The sequence below is a fragment of the Podarcis bocagei genome (genome assembly GCF_964188305.1).
Source record: "Podarcis bocagei genome assembly, chromosome: 2".
Taxonomy (NCBI): domain Eukaryota; kingdom Metazoa; phylum Chordata; class Lepidosauria; order Squamata; family Lacertidae; genus Podarcis; species Podarcis bocagei.
This window is the reverse complement of record NC_138126.1, coordinates 76722676-76736258: the sequence shown is the minus strand read 5'-3', so window position 1 is coordinate 76736258 and position 13583 is coordinate 76722676. Positions and strand designations below refer to the sequence as shown.

The following is a 13583-nucleotide window of genomic DNA, read 5'->3' as shown; positions in this document are numbered from 1 at the left end:
CCTCTCATAATTTAATGCCATAGAGAAGAGCTACAGTATATCTGGAATTGTGCATTATTGAAATAAAGTGATCTTTGCAGGACTTAGGAATGTGAGGCTAAAAACTGCTGCAACACTTTCTTCTCATATCAGTAGCTCTTCTGTTCCATATTTTCTAATACAGAAGAATTGGATAAAATTATATAATAAACTTCTGGTCTCCTAACTTCTTTTCAGATCTGACTTTTCCAGTCTGAATGTGCCAGCACAATCATGAACTCACCATAATTTTGTTCTTTCAAACAGCTTGGAGAGCTGCTTCATGAAAGTCCAATTGCCTATGTAAAATTCACTTGTAATGTGCAAATCTTGAGAGCAGTACAATTCCCTATATGGAAGTGAATTCTGATTAGGAATTTTTGTCTTTTGCAAAGAGGTGCTTAGATACTATGCAAGCTATACTGGCATAGGTGGTGAATCTTGATGGATTTCCATTCCTCAGAGAAACCACACAGGTTCTGGAGCTTGCCATTCCAGAAGAGGCTCTGTTGTGTGAACTGCCCCACTGTCTTAGACTCCCTGTTTAATACTCCCCTGGTTCATCCTCCGCCCCAACACCAGCTGTTGGCTATTTTGATTTCTGTCATGCTCCATAAACCTTTTCCAGCTTCAGGGGAGAAATATGCACTTCTCAGTGCCAACATTTGGAGGACAATGTCTGTCAACAGTGCTGGAAAAACAGGATAAGGAAGGCAAACAGAGGCAAAAAGGAAGGAAAAAATAGAGAAAGAGCAGTAGTACTACCTACATATATAATAAGAAACTGTTCATAATCTCTCTGGTTTTCAGGAGAGAGAAAAAAGACTCCTGCTAAGGGTAGTCACTTTTTGTTTTAAGGATCAGGAAGCAGCAGACAAATTCTGTTATTGGGCAAGATGGACCTTTGGTCTGTGTCAGGCTGAGGATAGTGCAGCTTAATATTTTCCTGGTATATGCCATTCAACAAATGAGGTTCTGGAGCATGGCAGAGTACTCTGGCACTATGCCTTAGAGAACTCTTAAGAGAGGGCTAAAGACCTTATGGACCTCGAGATGTTGTTGCATTCCAATTTCCATCATTCCTGACCATGGGCCATGGTGGTTGCTGGAGGGCTATGTATTACTACTTCGGAACCAAGGAAAGTTTAGGGTCTGTCTTCTAATGTTTCTTCTTTTGGAACTAAGGGACCTTCAGTCCAGTCCCACCTCAACTACATATGACCTTCAACAAGTCATTGCCATTCAGTTTGGGTTCCAGACTTGTGGGTTTGGTAACCAGCTCTAGGTAGCTATTGCTCACAATATACTTACTAAATTATCAAGTACCATATTTTCTCATGTATAAGACGCCCCCATGTATACGACAACCCTATTCTTTGAGCCCAAAATTAAGAAATAAATATTTTAAACATTCCGTGTATAAGACAACCCCCAATTTTAAACTTTAAAAAATGGGGAGAAATATAGTCTTATACATGGAATGTTATAAGCAAAATGTTTGTACATACATCACCATGATTGAAAGAGATTCCTTCTAAGACTACTCATTCTAAAGTAACCAGTAGCTTACATTATCCACCACAACCAGTTCCTCTTCAGTGATCTGGAGCAGACTTATTCTTACCACTAGAGTTGGGCGAGACTGCTGGTTTTGGTTTCTCTCAGCTTCTTGTTTATTCAGTCTTTAAGTTCTCCAGATTTCCACATCACATTGTGATCTTTTAAAAAAAAACAGACAAAAAAGTCCTCATAAAAATTTGCCAGCATTTTACTGTGAATTTCTCAGAATAAAACATTTTTGTGTGCAATTTTCTATAATATACACATTTCTGAAAGCAATTTTCCTTAACACAATGCATTTTCGTACGTCATTTTCACTAATATATATGCCGTTTCATGCACACCCTTGTACACCTCATTTGGTACAAAATCTGGGCATTGCAAAATTCAGAAGAGTGCACATTTTGAAGGATAGCTACATTTTTGCCATAAAGAACCCTGTCAAATGGCAGCGGAATGATGAAGATTTGGATTGTGAGCATTGGAATTTGGAATAGAACTCACCAAGCTACATGTATGCTGCTGTGCTAAAATGATACATATCTGCTTATTTTTTCTTTTTCCTCAAACTTCATTCTATTTCTCTTGGTCATAGCAAGGAGCAAAATCCCTCTCCAACTGGCCATTATTTATTCAGGCACTTATTTGGCTGCTAAGAGTCACCTGGCTTTGCACACACATAGTCAATCCTATCTGTGAGGACTAGAAAAGGGTTTGCTGCTGTCTGTGTGAAAGGTGGGATTCTCAGGAAGCTCAGTATTGGACACAATATTCTGGAGGAAGCCAATGGATACAAGATGGTCAAATTAACCATTTCATCTTGAGCCTGTAAACACAGGTCCCTGATCATTTCTTTGTTTTCTGCTGGTATCAAAATGCGGGAGTGCCATAGAAGAGGGTATTAAAAGAGGGTATTAACAGTGCCATAACAGAGGCTATTAAAAAACTTCTTTTCTTATTTAGGGCTGAGAAATCTCTTCCTAGTGAGTTAGCATGCAAATGAAAAGTAGAGAGCTACAAAGTCATATGGAGAGGTCTCCTCATCATAAAACATGGTTGTTTTCCATCCCCAGGTTTTCTATAGCTCCACAGCTTGCCCTGCGTTGTCGGCTCAAGACCATGAATACTATCCCACGCACCCCAAGTAAGTGTGCAAATATTCACAGGACCAGCTCTTACGATTAGATTTTCACTTTGTTATGTCTTGATGAGAATAGGCTTTTCCCATGAGTGCATTCATGTGGAGAACCTAAGACAGGCATGCCCCATTTCAGAAGTTTGGCCATTGCATCTCAGAAGGAATTTCCATTTGCTTCTGGTTCCATTTCCATTGGACCCTAATGTTTTAGCTACTGTGATGGTCATGGAAATTGTTTCTGGGAGGCCATCGCTGTATGGGGTGAGTCATACATTAGGTTTGTAGTGTAAGCGCATCACTGGAAATGTGTCTCATGGTAAGAACAACACAGTTAAATGTCTAAACCAGCTCTTAGTTCCACCCAAACGTAAAAGTTTTTTCAGATACATCTGAGCAATTCTACCTGCCAGGCTACTGTGATATAACACTGTGCAACTTTCCTATTGACCAAGCAATGCACGAAATCTCCTGGGTACAGTCACTTGCCCCACCATCATTCTGAGACTGTGCATGAGGACTGGGTGAATGTATGTTCAGGCTTTCTTGTGGATGTGCGCGGTTGCTGGCATAATGGATTTGCATTCTCCATTCAGTTCCCATTCATTCCAGCACATATATTTGTTGATCTGTCGCTTTGAAAACAAACAAGTGAATAACAAAACATCTGTATAACTGAAAGGGTTTAATGGTTCTGCCTTCTATGTAGCACTATTGGGGTTGCAAATGAATGCAGTGGTTGCAGATAATGGTTTTAACTCAGGATGGAATCAAGAATGAGTGCAGCAAATTCAAGAGTTGGAGAGTGTGTTGTTTGGTGTGTGTGTGTTTTGGGGGGCATTACCACAATATCTCTGACTTGGAGATTTTCCCTACATCAACCATCAAATTCAGGGATATTTGAAGAAAGCAAGAGCTTCTGGATGTTTAACAGCTCATGGAATTAATCCAGAAGAAGTCTTAATTTCTATCTAGCCATTTCTTTTTCCTTAGGAAGAACTTTATCTTGTGTATGCCACACTCCTTAGAATAAATGTTCATAAAACTGTCGTCTTGGTTCAGTAGAATCCAGTACAAATAAATTATTATTGTTATTGTTATTTATTTTCCTTTAGAGGGTCTTCACCAGTGAACAGGAAAATAAATAACAATAACAATAATAATTTATTTGTACTGTGTGTTTTTTTAAAAATCCTGTTTTTAAAAGGTCTTCACTGCAGTTAGAAAACTAGCACAGCCTTGAGGAAGCCATGTTGCACAAGTTCCCCTCTCCTAGTTTGGTAGGTTTTTTGTTTGTTTTATTTTTACTTGCAGGGAGTTTTTGACATGAGGCAGCATTGAAAAAATATCATGATCTACCTGCAGTCTGGAGTAGTACAATCCACTCTGCCACACTTCAAGATTCTGCAAACTTATTCTGCTGTATATGTAGATCAGACTTGTCATTTTCTGCAAGTGAGTAATAAACACATGCAAGAAAAGCCCCTAGAAACGCAATGTAAACAGCGGCGGAGGAAGACTCTCGGGCACCTGGGGCGTCGGGGGCGGAGCGAACCACCCATCCCTTCCCTATGGGCGCACCTGGCCCCGTGCTGTCCAGTCCCTGTGGGCACCATGCACCCTGTGCAGCAGGGGGCACGTGGCGCCCATAGGGACAGGGTGTGCAGCACCCACAGGGAAGGCACAGAGCGTACGGTGCCCATAGGGACAGGGCGCACCATGGGGCCTCAGCCACCCTACAGCTGAGGAAAACCCCACCCCACCCTCCCACTATATATAAGGGTCTGGTGATTGCTGTTTCAGTGTATCTGAAGAAGTGTGGGTGCACACGAAAGCTTATACCCAGAACAAACTTAGTTGGTCTATAAGGTGCTACTGGACAATTTTTTAATTTATTTCAGCTGTTGTTTGAATCCCTCATGGGCCTCAAAATGTGAAGAAGAAAAATGTGAAATGGATGCAAATGGAGCAGAGGAAATTCCTCTCCATGTTCCAAAAGTGCAAACAGTAGTTCTGTTGCCCATTATTTGAGATCATAGCTCCACCATCTGATCTCCTGTTGAAACAGCATTTGACTTGCAAGGGGGAGACTTGCCTAAGGAGAACAAAATGGAAGTTTCCTCTGGATCTGTTTATAACTCTTAAGATGCGTGCTTAAAATAGAATTTTACAACCAAAGGGAGTTTTGGCACAGATGCAGTATAAAAAGATAGGTTAAAACTCAAGTTAAGTGAAGGATGGAAAACTATTTAGATGTAAGATTATCCCATCAGTTAGCACAGATTTATAGACTATGGATGATACATTTTATTATCTTTCACTGACAGAGAAAGCCACAGGCCTGACTAGAATAGCACACTTCAACCTTCATCAGCTACCTCCATTTCCCGCACCCTTTAAATTCTTCAGTTCCTTTCCAGAACGAAATGTGGTACCATAACTGCATTCCAGTGCATTAGGATTCCAACTTCAAAGCAACTCATAAAAGTGCTTCAGATTTATTAGGTTTGCACAGTCAGCTGCTCTAAAGGAAGGGAACACATCATTTTATAACCCACCTGCCCCCAATATACGCCTGTTGTTATCTGATGGTAGGGACATCTGCTCTTTTAATGCGTGCATTAATATAGCAAATGAACAAGCTGTTGTTTGCACGCACACACACAAAAAGCTGGTGTTCATTACCTAAGGTGGTTGTTGCCCTGGGCAGAAGCAGGACAGCTAAACACCCTTGAGAGGCAATAACTAAGTGATCACATAGAAAGCCTTACACAAAATCAATTTGCGTGTGTCAGTTAACATCACTGAGGGTGTGCTTACCTAGCAGATTTTACATATGAATGAGTAACAATTTGGGTATCAGAGAGCTTCCAGGTGCTTGCTTTTCATACTCAGGTTGCTGCTCAGGTTTTGAATCTTCAAAAGTTTAGTTTTTTGTTTTTCATTTTCTCAGTGCAAATGCTTCCCTACTGTTTCCATTTGGCTCTAGGTGGGGAGGGAAGCCTCATTCTATAATTAGACGATGGAAGCTGGTCTGTTAGGGCAAAGGATGAATGAAATGAAGTGACTTTGCTTTTTAATATATATATTTGAAACCAAACTTTAGCTCCCCATCAAAGGAGAAATTGGAAGCTGATCCATCTGACAAAACGCATGCTCTGGTGGCTGCAAAGCAAAGTGCTGGAAGAAGAGGGGAGTCTATGGGGGAACCTGGGACCTCTGAAATGGCTAGACTGTCCCCATTGAGCCAAAGTACGGATCAGCTTCCCCATCTGAAGAGTTGGCATCTTTCCTCCGGGCTACAGACGGGCAAAGACTGGCAAGGAGAAAAGCATCCAAATACTTTGCATCATTGTGAGCCTGCGTCATCTGGGCTCAGACAGCCACATGTGGAAGCTGTTGGAGGACAAAGGGGGTCAAATTCAACAGCTCATGAACTGAAACAACCCCCTGCCACAAATAAAGTCTCGCACGCTTTCCCAAGTGTAAGCAGTGTACCCCTGCTTTCGGTTGGCAGGGTGCCTTCTCCCAACCTACCTTTGGAGCCCCTTCATTCTTCACCAGCCCCTCCTGCTCCTGCTGAGATGGACGATGAGGTTTTTAAGGAGTCTTTCGGCAGTGGCTCAGATGCAGCCTCTGACCTCCCTTCCCTCCACAGAGAAAGTAGGAGTTTTATTCTGAGCAGAAGAGCACCCCAGCCTGCCCCGATGCCTCCGGCTTCCACAGAAGGAAAGCAAGTCAAGGAAGAGCCTAGTACCAGGTAAAAAGAAACATTCCCATTGGGGGACAATGTGTTTCTATTTATTCTGAGCTGCCATGTCAACTCAGAGAGAGCACACATGCACATATAACATGTACAATACGCAGAAGGCGATGCACTCTGCAACCCCCGGGAAAAGCTCACAATCACTTTGGCACAATCCATTTGGCCTGGAAAAGTGCAATTTTGAAGGAGAGGAACAGAATGTTGCTGACACTATATTTATGCTTGCCTTCCTCGACTGCTTCTTAATAATAGTCTTGAGTGTTGGGAACTGCTGGGACTGGAACTGGGAATGTTTGTTTCTGTGTGCTGCTGTCCCATGTGGCAGGCTATGGGAACTGCAGCCTGGAGTATCTTCCTTGCTGCAAAGCATTCTCAGGCTCTGGACCAGCCTTCTCCATCCAGGCTCCAGGGGCAGCCCCTACCACTAGGGGGCGTGATGCAGTCACCTCAGTTGACAGGTGCTAAGGGGCACAGATGGCAGCGAGATGTTGGGAGGGCAGAGATGTGTGTGGTACACAGCATAGTCTGTGTGACCCTTAAGTTTGGGCCACATTCACACCATACATCTAAAGCATGGTTGTACCATGCCTGAAGAATTCTATTGTATACAACACAACACAGTGTCACCAATGTAACTCAAGTAACAAAAACAAAAGGTTTTGGGAGCACCTTTGTCATGAGCATGTCTGGTTAAATGTGGGGCAGGGGGTGGGAGAGCCTGAAAGATATTGCAGCTAAATATCTGACTTTTGCTTGATGCACAGAAATTAATTAGATGCAGAAGCTTACTCTTCTGTCCATGCTAGGAAGTGTCATTTGTTGCATTTCTGTGTGATGGACACAGGAGCAGAATCAGTTGTGGGGAAAGGTAGCAGCCCGCACAATTCCTGTTGTGTACTCAATGTACCTTTTCAGGGGCCTGTACTTGAATAATCTGGTTTCCCCATTAATACTTGCTAGGTGTGATGCAGTCCTACTGGGTATGGCTCTGTGTGTGCACATGCTTATGTTTCTATACGATGGAAGAGAAGGCTGTGTGTGCTGCTCTGCCTTGCTGAAAGACATTTGTGTTTCTGTTGTTCTTAGTAATAATAATAATAATAATAATAATAATAATAATAATAATAATAATAATAAAGCTGTTTATAAACCTACCAGTCATGAACCTGAAAGCAGGACTTAACCAGACATGGAAGCCTGAGTGAGTACTCCATCCCTAGAACCCAGAGGCAAAAAAGAAACACAATAATTTTATACAGCTTTGTCTTTCTTCTAGCTTCCCTGTCCATGAGAAAGAAGAATCTAGTCTTGGAAATAGCAGAGAAAATGAGAATTCTCCTGAAAACTCACATGGTGCAGACATGGCTCTTGACTTCCTGGCTTTCAAAGAACAGAACAGCAGACATTCTCAGCTGAAGAAAGAATTAAGTGACAAATCCCAACTTTCCAGTGCTTCTGGAAGAACCCGGTGGCAGCAATTAGAGGCAAATAACGCAACCCATGATTCAGAGAGCAGGGCATATTACTGCACTGCCTTGTTAGACAGCCAAGGACATGGAAATACTAGCCATCCATTAGCAGATTCGAGAGCTCTGCAAGATGAGCATGACTGTAACCTTCCAGCACAAGGCACAGATTTATCTTTAGCACAGTCAATATCGACAGAGGACCAAAGGTGCGAAGACCTTGCGGTTGAGATTATTGCCAAAGACAAGTCTCTAGTTGACATCCTCACACCCCATCCCACCAGGAAGACTGCTTTAGATCTCATGGAAGGCCTTTTCCCTGTGAACATTTCAATGCCAGGCAGATCCTGCAGAAGGAAGGAGGGAATTCAGTCTGTCCAAGAAAAAGAGTAAGTTTATATATTTCTTATTTGTTTTTTATTAAAAAATTTCTTGGGTTAGGAAAGTACATACACTGTATGTTTATATGGCACAGAGAACCACAGGAAGCATACTTTGGGTAAGGCAGGGGAATCCCATCCTGTTTTGCCACCTGAGGTGAAATGGGAAGGTGCTCTCCAGTATGCATGCTGCACAGAACTCACCTACCCTTGCCAGTCCTGCCAAAGCCTCACTTACTGGGTCATGTAGCTTCCAGGTACCAGCGAGATCTCATGAGGACCTCCACAAAATTTTGCAGGGCACTCACAAGATTTCACCAGAACCCACAGCATATGCTTCTTCCTCACTTCACCAGCAGGAAGGGGCACCTGTGATGACTCCTTTGAAACTGCTAACCATGTTTTTCTCTCACACACACATGCCCCACACCCAGCAGAGTATTGGCTTCATACCCCACCCTGCAAGAAAATCATTTGGGGGGGGGGAGTCTCTTTACAACCCTGAACTCCCATTAAGAAAATTTACACCAGGGGTTCCTAACAAACTGCGAACTTTGGTGACCAGCAGGCATTATAGTATCTTTGTTGAATTAGTAATACTTTGAATGCTTTGTTAAAGAAGTATTTATGACGATTGTTTTTTTATTTTAACAGCCAAAGAAGCAGGGACTGTGCAGCAGACCCATCTCATGGGACTCAGAGTTTTCTTGAGCAAAGTACGGACCAAATTCTGAGTAAAAGCAGAGAAAGTCTTGATGATCCAGACAGCATTACATCAAAGAAAGTAGGTAGACGAGTGACCATGCAATCTTGTATATGTTTATTCAGATAGAAGTTCTGTTGGGTTCCGTGGGACTTCCTCTCTGATATGTGAGTGTAATAGGGCTGGGGAAACTTCAGACAACCTTTGGACAACCATCCAGATCCAGATTTTTGAGGTCTCCTCAAGCCATGACATGTGACACGTGACACACTAACAGCCACCCTCCATCAGTTTCCTAAACTTCCATGTTTGTCTGACTGCATCCTTTCATACATACATAGAGACATACATACATAATTGTTCTAGTATGCTGCCATTTCACAGTTAAAACCATGCTCAAGGTGACATACAACATAAAAAACATAATTACAAACATAACAAAAGTAGTCATAAACAATAAAAACCATCAAAAAGCACACAACCCAATTGAAACAATTTCCACATAAATTATAACACATAAAGAAATTAAAAAATAATACCAATAACAGCAACAACCTCCTCCAACAAAAAACCCCTAAACAACACCCTTTCCTTTCCTTTAGTCTCTGTCTTTTTCTCTCTCTGGTTCTCCCTCCTGCTCTCCTCCTCTGAAAAAATGAAGAGAACAAGACAGTAAAAGAGAAACTAGAGGCAGGTGGTGAGGCAAATGTGGGAGTTTAATAAGCCAACCTTAGTGGACAGAACCTAGAGCATCTAAATACATTCTAGGCCCACTGTTTGTTGTCATACATATGCCTGCCAACCTCCTGGTCAGGTTGGAGAGAGAGAGAGAGAGAGAGAGAGAGAGAGAGAGAGAGAGAGAGAGAGAGGGAGGACATTAGCCAGAGAAACATTAGCAGGAGGACATTAGCCGGAGAAAACAAAAGCACATGAAAACCAAATACCGTCTCAGCTGTGCCCAGTTACCTATTGATTTATGCAAGAGTTAAGCATGTGCTTCTTCCATTGAAATCAGTGGTGTTTTAACAAGGTTTAATTTGGCAGGCATAGTGCAGACATTCAGCTTTTCTGAAGTGACACACAAAGAAGAGCTATTACCATGAGATTAAAAACCATTTTTGTCAGAATATTCACTAAGGAATTAGCAACTTAGTTCCATCGCTTGTGCAGTTCTAATAAGTTTAAGTTGCCTTCCTTAACATCAACAGGTTTTTGCTCTTATTTTACCCTTTCCACTGGTGATGTCGTGATGTCTTTGCCAGAAGATCTGGCATACATTGGTTCCGTTTTGAATAAATGCGGTTTCTTGCCTCAGATTCTCCTGCTTAGAAATAGCTTCATGGCTGTGAACTGGGTGAGACCAGGCCATGAACCCTACATGAATGAGACCTGGCATCCCGTGGGAATATGATACGCTTCGTTTTGAGATCTGGCAGCCCTTCCTATTGACAGGCTTGGTGTGTCATGTTGGCTTTCACAATGCAGAGAATGAAACCATAACTGAGGAAATAGTTATACTGAGGCTCCTTTGGCAGAAACCCCAGGTTTCTTTGCAAAGGAGGCTCGCTAGTCATTAAAACTTGGCGACATTTCAACTCTGCCAGTCATGTTCTGCCCACCTGTAACTTTCTTCGGCAGTTTATAAGCTGTTGCTTCCTATGATGAACCTGACTTGTCCCAGCCATTGATATAAGCGCCAGTGTTGGATAGTGGTTTGAATGCCAGACTAAGATCAGAGAGAGCCAAGTTCAAATCCCCACTCAACAATGAAGTTCACTGAGTGAGCTCAGCCTACTCAACCCCTCTCTCTCTCCCTAACCTATCTCACAGGGTTGCTGTGAGAATAAATGGGTGAGCGTGAACCTCATAAGCCACTTGAGCAAGCCACAAAGGTAAATAAATAAATCATTGTTAAAATGTGGCCATGCTGATCTTACTGCCCTCTGTTTTAAAAACCATTTTAGGTGCCTATAGGGGCAGCCTAGTTAGTATAAACATGCATGTTCAAGTTTCTGTGGCTGAATCCCACCCATCACACACATAGACAGGACCCCCTTATTTACTCCTTATCTGCCCTACCATGCTTTTCCCCATCTAAATGTTGATAAATCTTGGCATCAGACAGAGGTGTGGCTGCCTCAACTCTGATGTATAGTGACATTCATTGTGTGCATACCAGGGCCTTGGAGACAGGGGAATCTGACTTTATTGTAGAGGCTTTAAAATTGGGGACCAGTAGCTTGCTTTCCTCCACTTCCTGGAATCTATTTTTCCTCTTCTGCCTGATGCCTGCTTGAGGACAGATGGCTGAGCTAGACCCCATAGTGGTGTGAGCTATTTTGTACACTTATGGAAATGCCAGAAACAAAGTTCTTTGGTGACTGTAAGTCTTGAATCCCACTAGCAGATGAATCTCGTGGGGTGTCCAGAGCACAGTCTAGTCCTGTTGTATTAGATGAGTTTCAGCTGATGAGGCTCAAGGATGTTGACAAGGTGCTTGCATCAGTCAGGGCAACCACTTGCGTTTTAGATCCTTGCGGTGGTTCCAGTCCTACTTGGATGGTCGTTCCCAGAGGGTGTTGCTTGGGGAATGCTTTTCTGAAGGAGCAGGTTCATAGCTTAGGGGTACTCCTGGATCTTTTGCTGTCACTTGAGGCTCAAGTGGCCTCAGTGGCCCAGAGTGCCTTCTATCAGCTTTGGCTGGTGGCCAAGCTATGCCTCTATCTGGACAGAGATAGCCTCACTACTGTTGCCTATGCTCTGGTAACCTCAAGGTTAGATTACTGCAATGAGTTTAATAATAATAATAATAATAATAATAATAATAATAATAATAATAATAATACTCTGGCCATCTGGCTGGGTTTCCCCAACCACTCTGGGTGGCTTCCAACAAAATATTAAAATACAGTGGTCTGTTAAACATTAAAAGCTTCCCTAAACAGGGCTGCCTTCAGATGCATTATACGTTCAGAATCTTCAGCTAGTGCAGAATTCAGTGGCCAGGTTACTCACCGGAGCAAGACAGTTTGAGTATATTACACCGATCCTGATCTGACTGCACTGGTTACCAGTTAGTTTCCAGGCCCAATTCAAATTGCTGGTTTTGACCTATAAAGCCTTAAATGGCTCATGACCACAATACCTCAAGGACTGCCTCTTTCCATATGAACCTACCTGGACCCTGAGACCATCTTCTGAGGTCTTGCTTCTGAGATCTGGAGGGTGGCAACACGAGAACAGGCCTTCTCTGCAGTGGCTCCCCATCTGTGGAATGCTGTCCCCGGGGAAGTTCGCCTGGCATCTTCATTATACACCTTAAGGCAAAAATGTACCTTTTAAACAAGGCCTTTGATTGATTTCATTGACATCCTATGCGCTTTTAAAATGTGGTTTTTTTAGGGGGGAGGGGGTTATTGGGTTGTTTTTATTTTGATTGTATATTTTGTGGTTTTATATTTTGATTTTGTTCTGTGAACCTAATAATAATAATAATAAAATAAATAATAATAGCAGCTACTACCACCCAGGCCAAGCGGTAAAAAAGGCATTCACCTTAGTAATATTTGCCAGCATTTTCATTATAATAAACTGTATTTGTTTTATTTCAGAATTGTATAGCTTTGCTCCTGCATTTTGTGAAAAGGCTTGCCTCGATCAGTTTTCTTGAAAAGGAACTATATACTCAGAAGCAATTTTAGCCCAAGCTTTGTGTCCCTTTTAGGATATCCCTGTAACCTCAATAAGACAATTTTTGTGGTGGCATATATGGAGCAATAGGCCTTCCTAGCTGTCCAATGTTTTAGACAGACTTGGATTTCCTTCACGCCCAATGAAACTCAACTAAGAGCTTAAGGCAGTAAAGAGAGGCTTATAAACCCTGCCATGCCAGGTAGGAGAGAATTTTGGCTCAAAATGTTCTCCTCCGAAGTGTTCCTTCAGGGCCTTCCACCTTATCTGAGAACCACCCTATTAAAACCTGTCTATCAAACCCAGTTCAGTTTCTCGATGGCTTCCTTCCTTGCAGAGAGAACTTATTTCCAGCATCCATTTGAAGCTACAGGCTCTGTGGCTTGAGAGGGAGCTTATCGAGTCTGAAGCTAAGGGGTATGCTGTGCGTGGCAAGGAGCTGGAGTCCCTGGTTCAAGACCTGTGTAAACCCAATGAGTATGAGCGCTACATGATGTTCATTGGTGATCTGGAGAAGGTGGTGAGCCTGTTGCTGTGCCTCTCCAGCCGCCTTGCTCGGGTCCAAAACACTATGGAGAAAATGGATGAAAACACAGATGCTGAGGAGAAGGTGAGTTCCAAGGCAGGAACTGAGGGGAGGCTGTTTTACTATATGCCCTTCAAGATATGACTCTTCTGGTTGCCTGGTCATAAATTTCTAAATCTAGACAACTGCTGCAACAATGCGGATTCCATGATTAATGGTGCTTAGGATCCAGTATGTAATATTGACCTTCAGCAGCTTGGGTGCTGCTGTGATGTGGCTGATCCCAGGCTGTTTGCTGGTAACATTTGAAGGAGGGTGTGTGTCACTTGTCAGTAATGG

The 13583-nt window shown here is 42.6% G+C and overlaps 2 protein-coding genes and 1 long non-coding RNA gene across 4 annotated transcripts in view; 1 reads left to right on the top strand and 2 right to left on the bottom strand.

Annotated features, from left to right (window-relative positions):
- GDF9 (growth differentiation factor 9) overlaps nucleotides 1-1771 on the bottom strand; it is a 49369-nt gene extending 47598 nt beyond the window's left edge. The window contains exon 1 of the mRNA XM_081179829.1: nucleotides 1643-1771. The gene's annotated coding sequence lies outside the window, so the exon portion shown is untranslated. The remainder of the gene's footprint in view (nucleotides 1-1642) is intronic.
- The window catches only part of SHROOM1 (shroom family member 1), a 43127-nt gene that overhangs the window by 28007 nt on the left and 1537 nt on the right, over nucleotides 1-13583 (top strand). For both annotated transcript variants that reach the window (XM_081179593.1, XM_081179592.1), the window contains exons 3-7: nucleotides 2652-2722; nucleotides 5820-6473; nucleotides 7756-8334; nucleotides 8980-9109; nucleotides 13056-13328. In XM_081179593.1, the coding sequence (XP_081035719.1) occupies nucleotides 2652-2722; nucleotides 5820-6473; nucleotides 7756-8334; nucleotides 8980-9109; nucleotides 13056-13328 (1707 nt within the window). The remainder of the gene's footprint in view (nucleotides 1-2651; nucleotides 2723-5819; nucleotides 6474-7755; nucleotides 8335-8979; nucleotides 9110-13055; nucleotides 13329-13583) is intronic.
- Nucleotides 10047-13583, bottom strand: part of LOC308579191 — a 33022-nt gene continuing 29485 nt past the window's right edge. Inside the window, exon 3 of the long non-coding RNA XR_014004354.1 lies at nucleotides 10047-12345. This is a non-coding gene — a long non-coding RNA (uncharacterized lncRNA). The remainder of the gene's footprint in view (nucleotides 12346-13583) is intronic.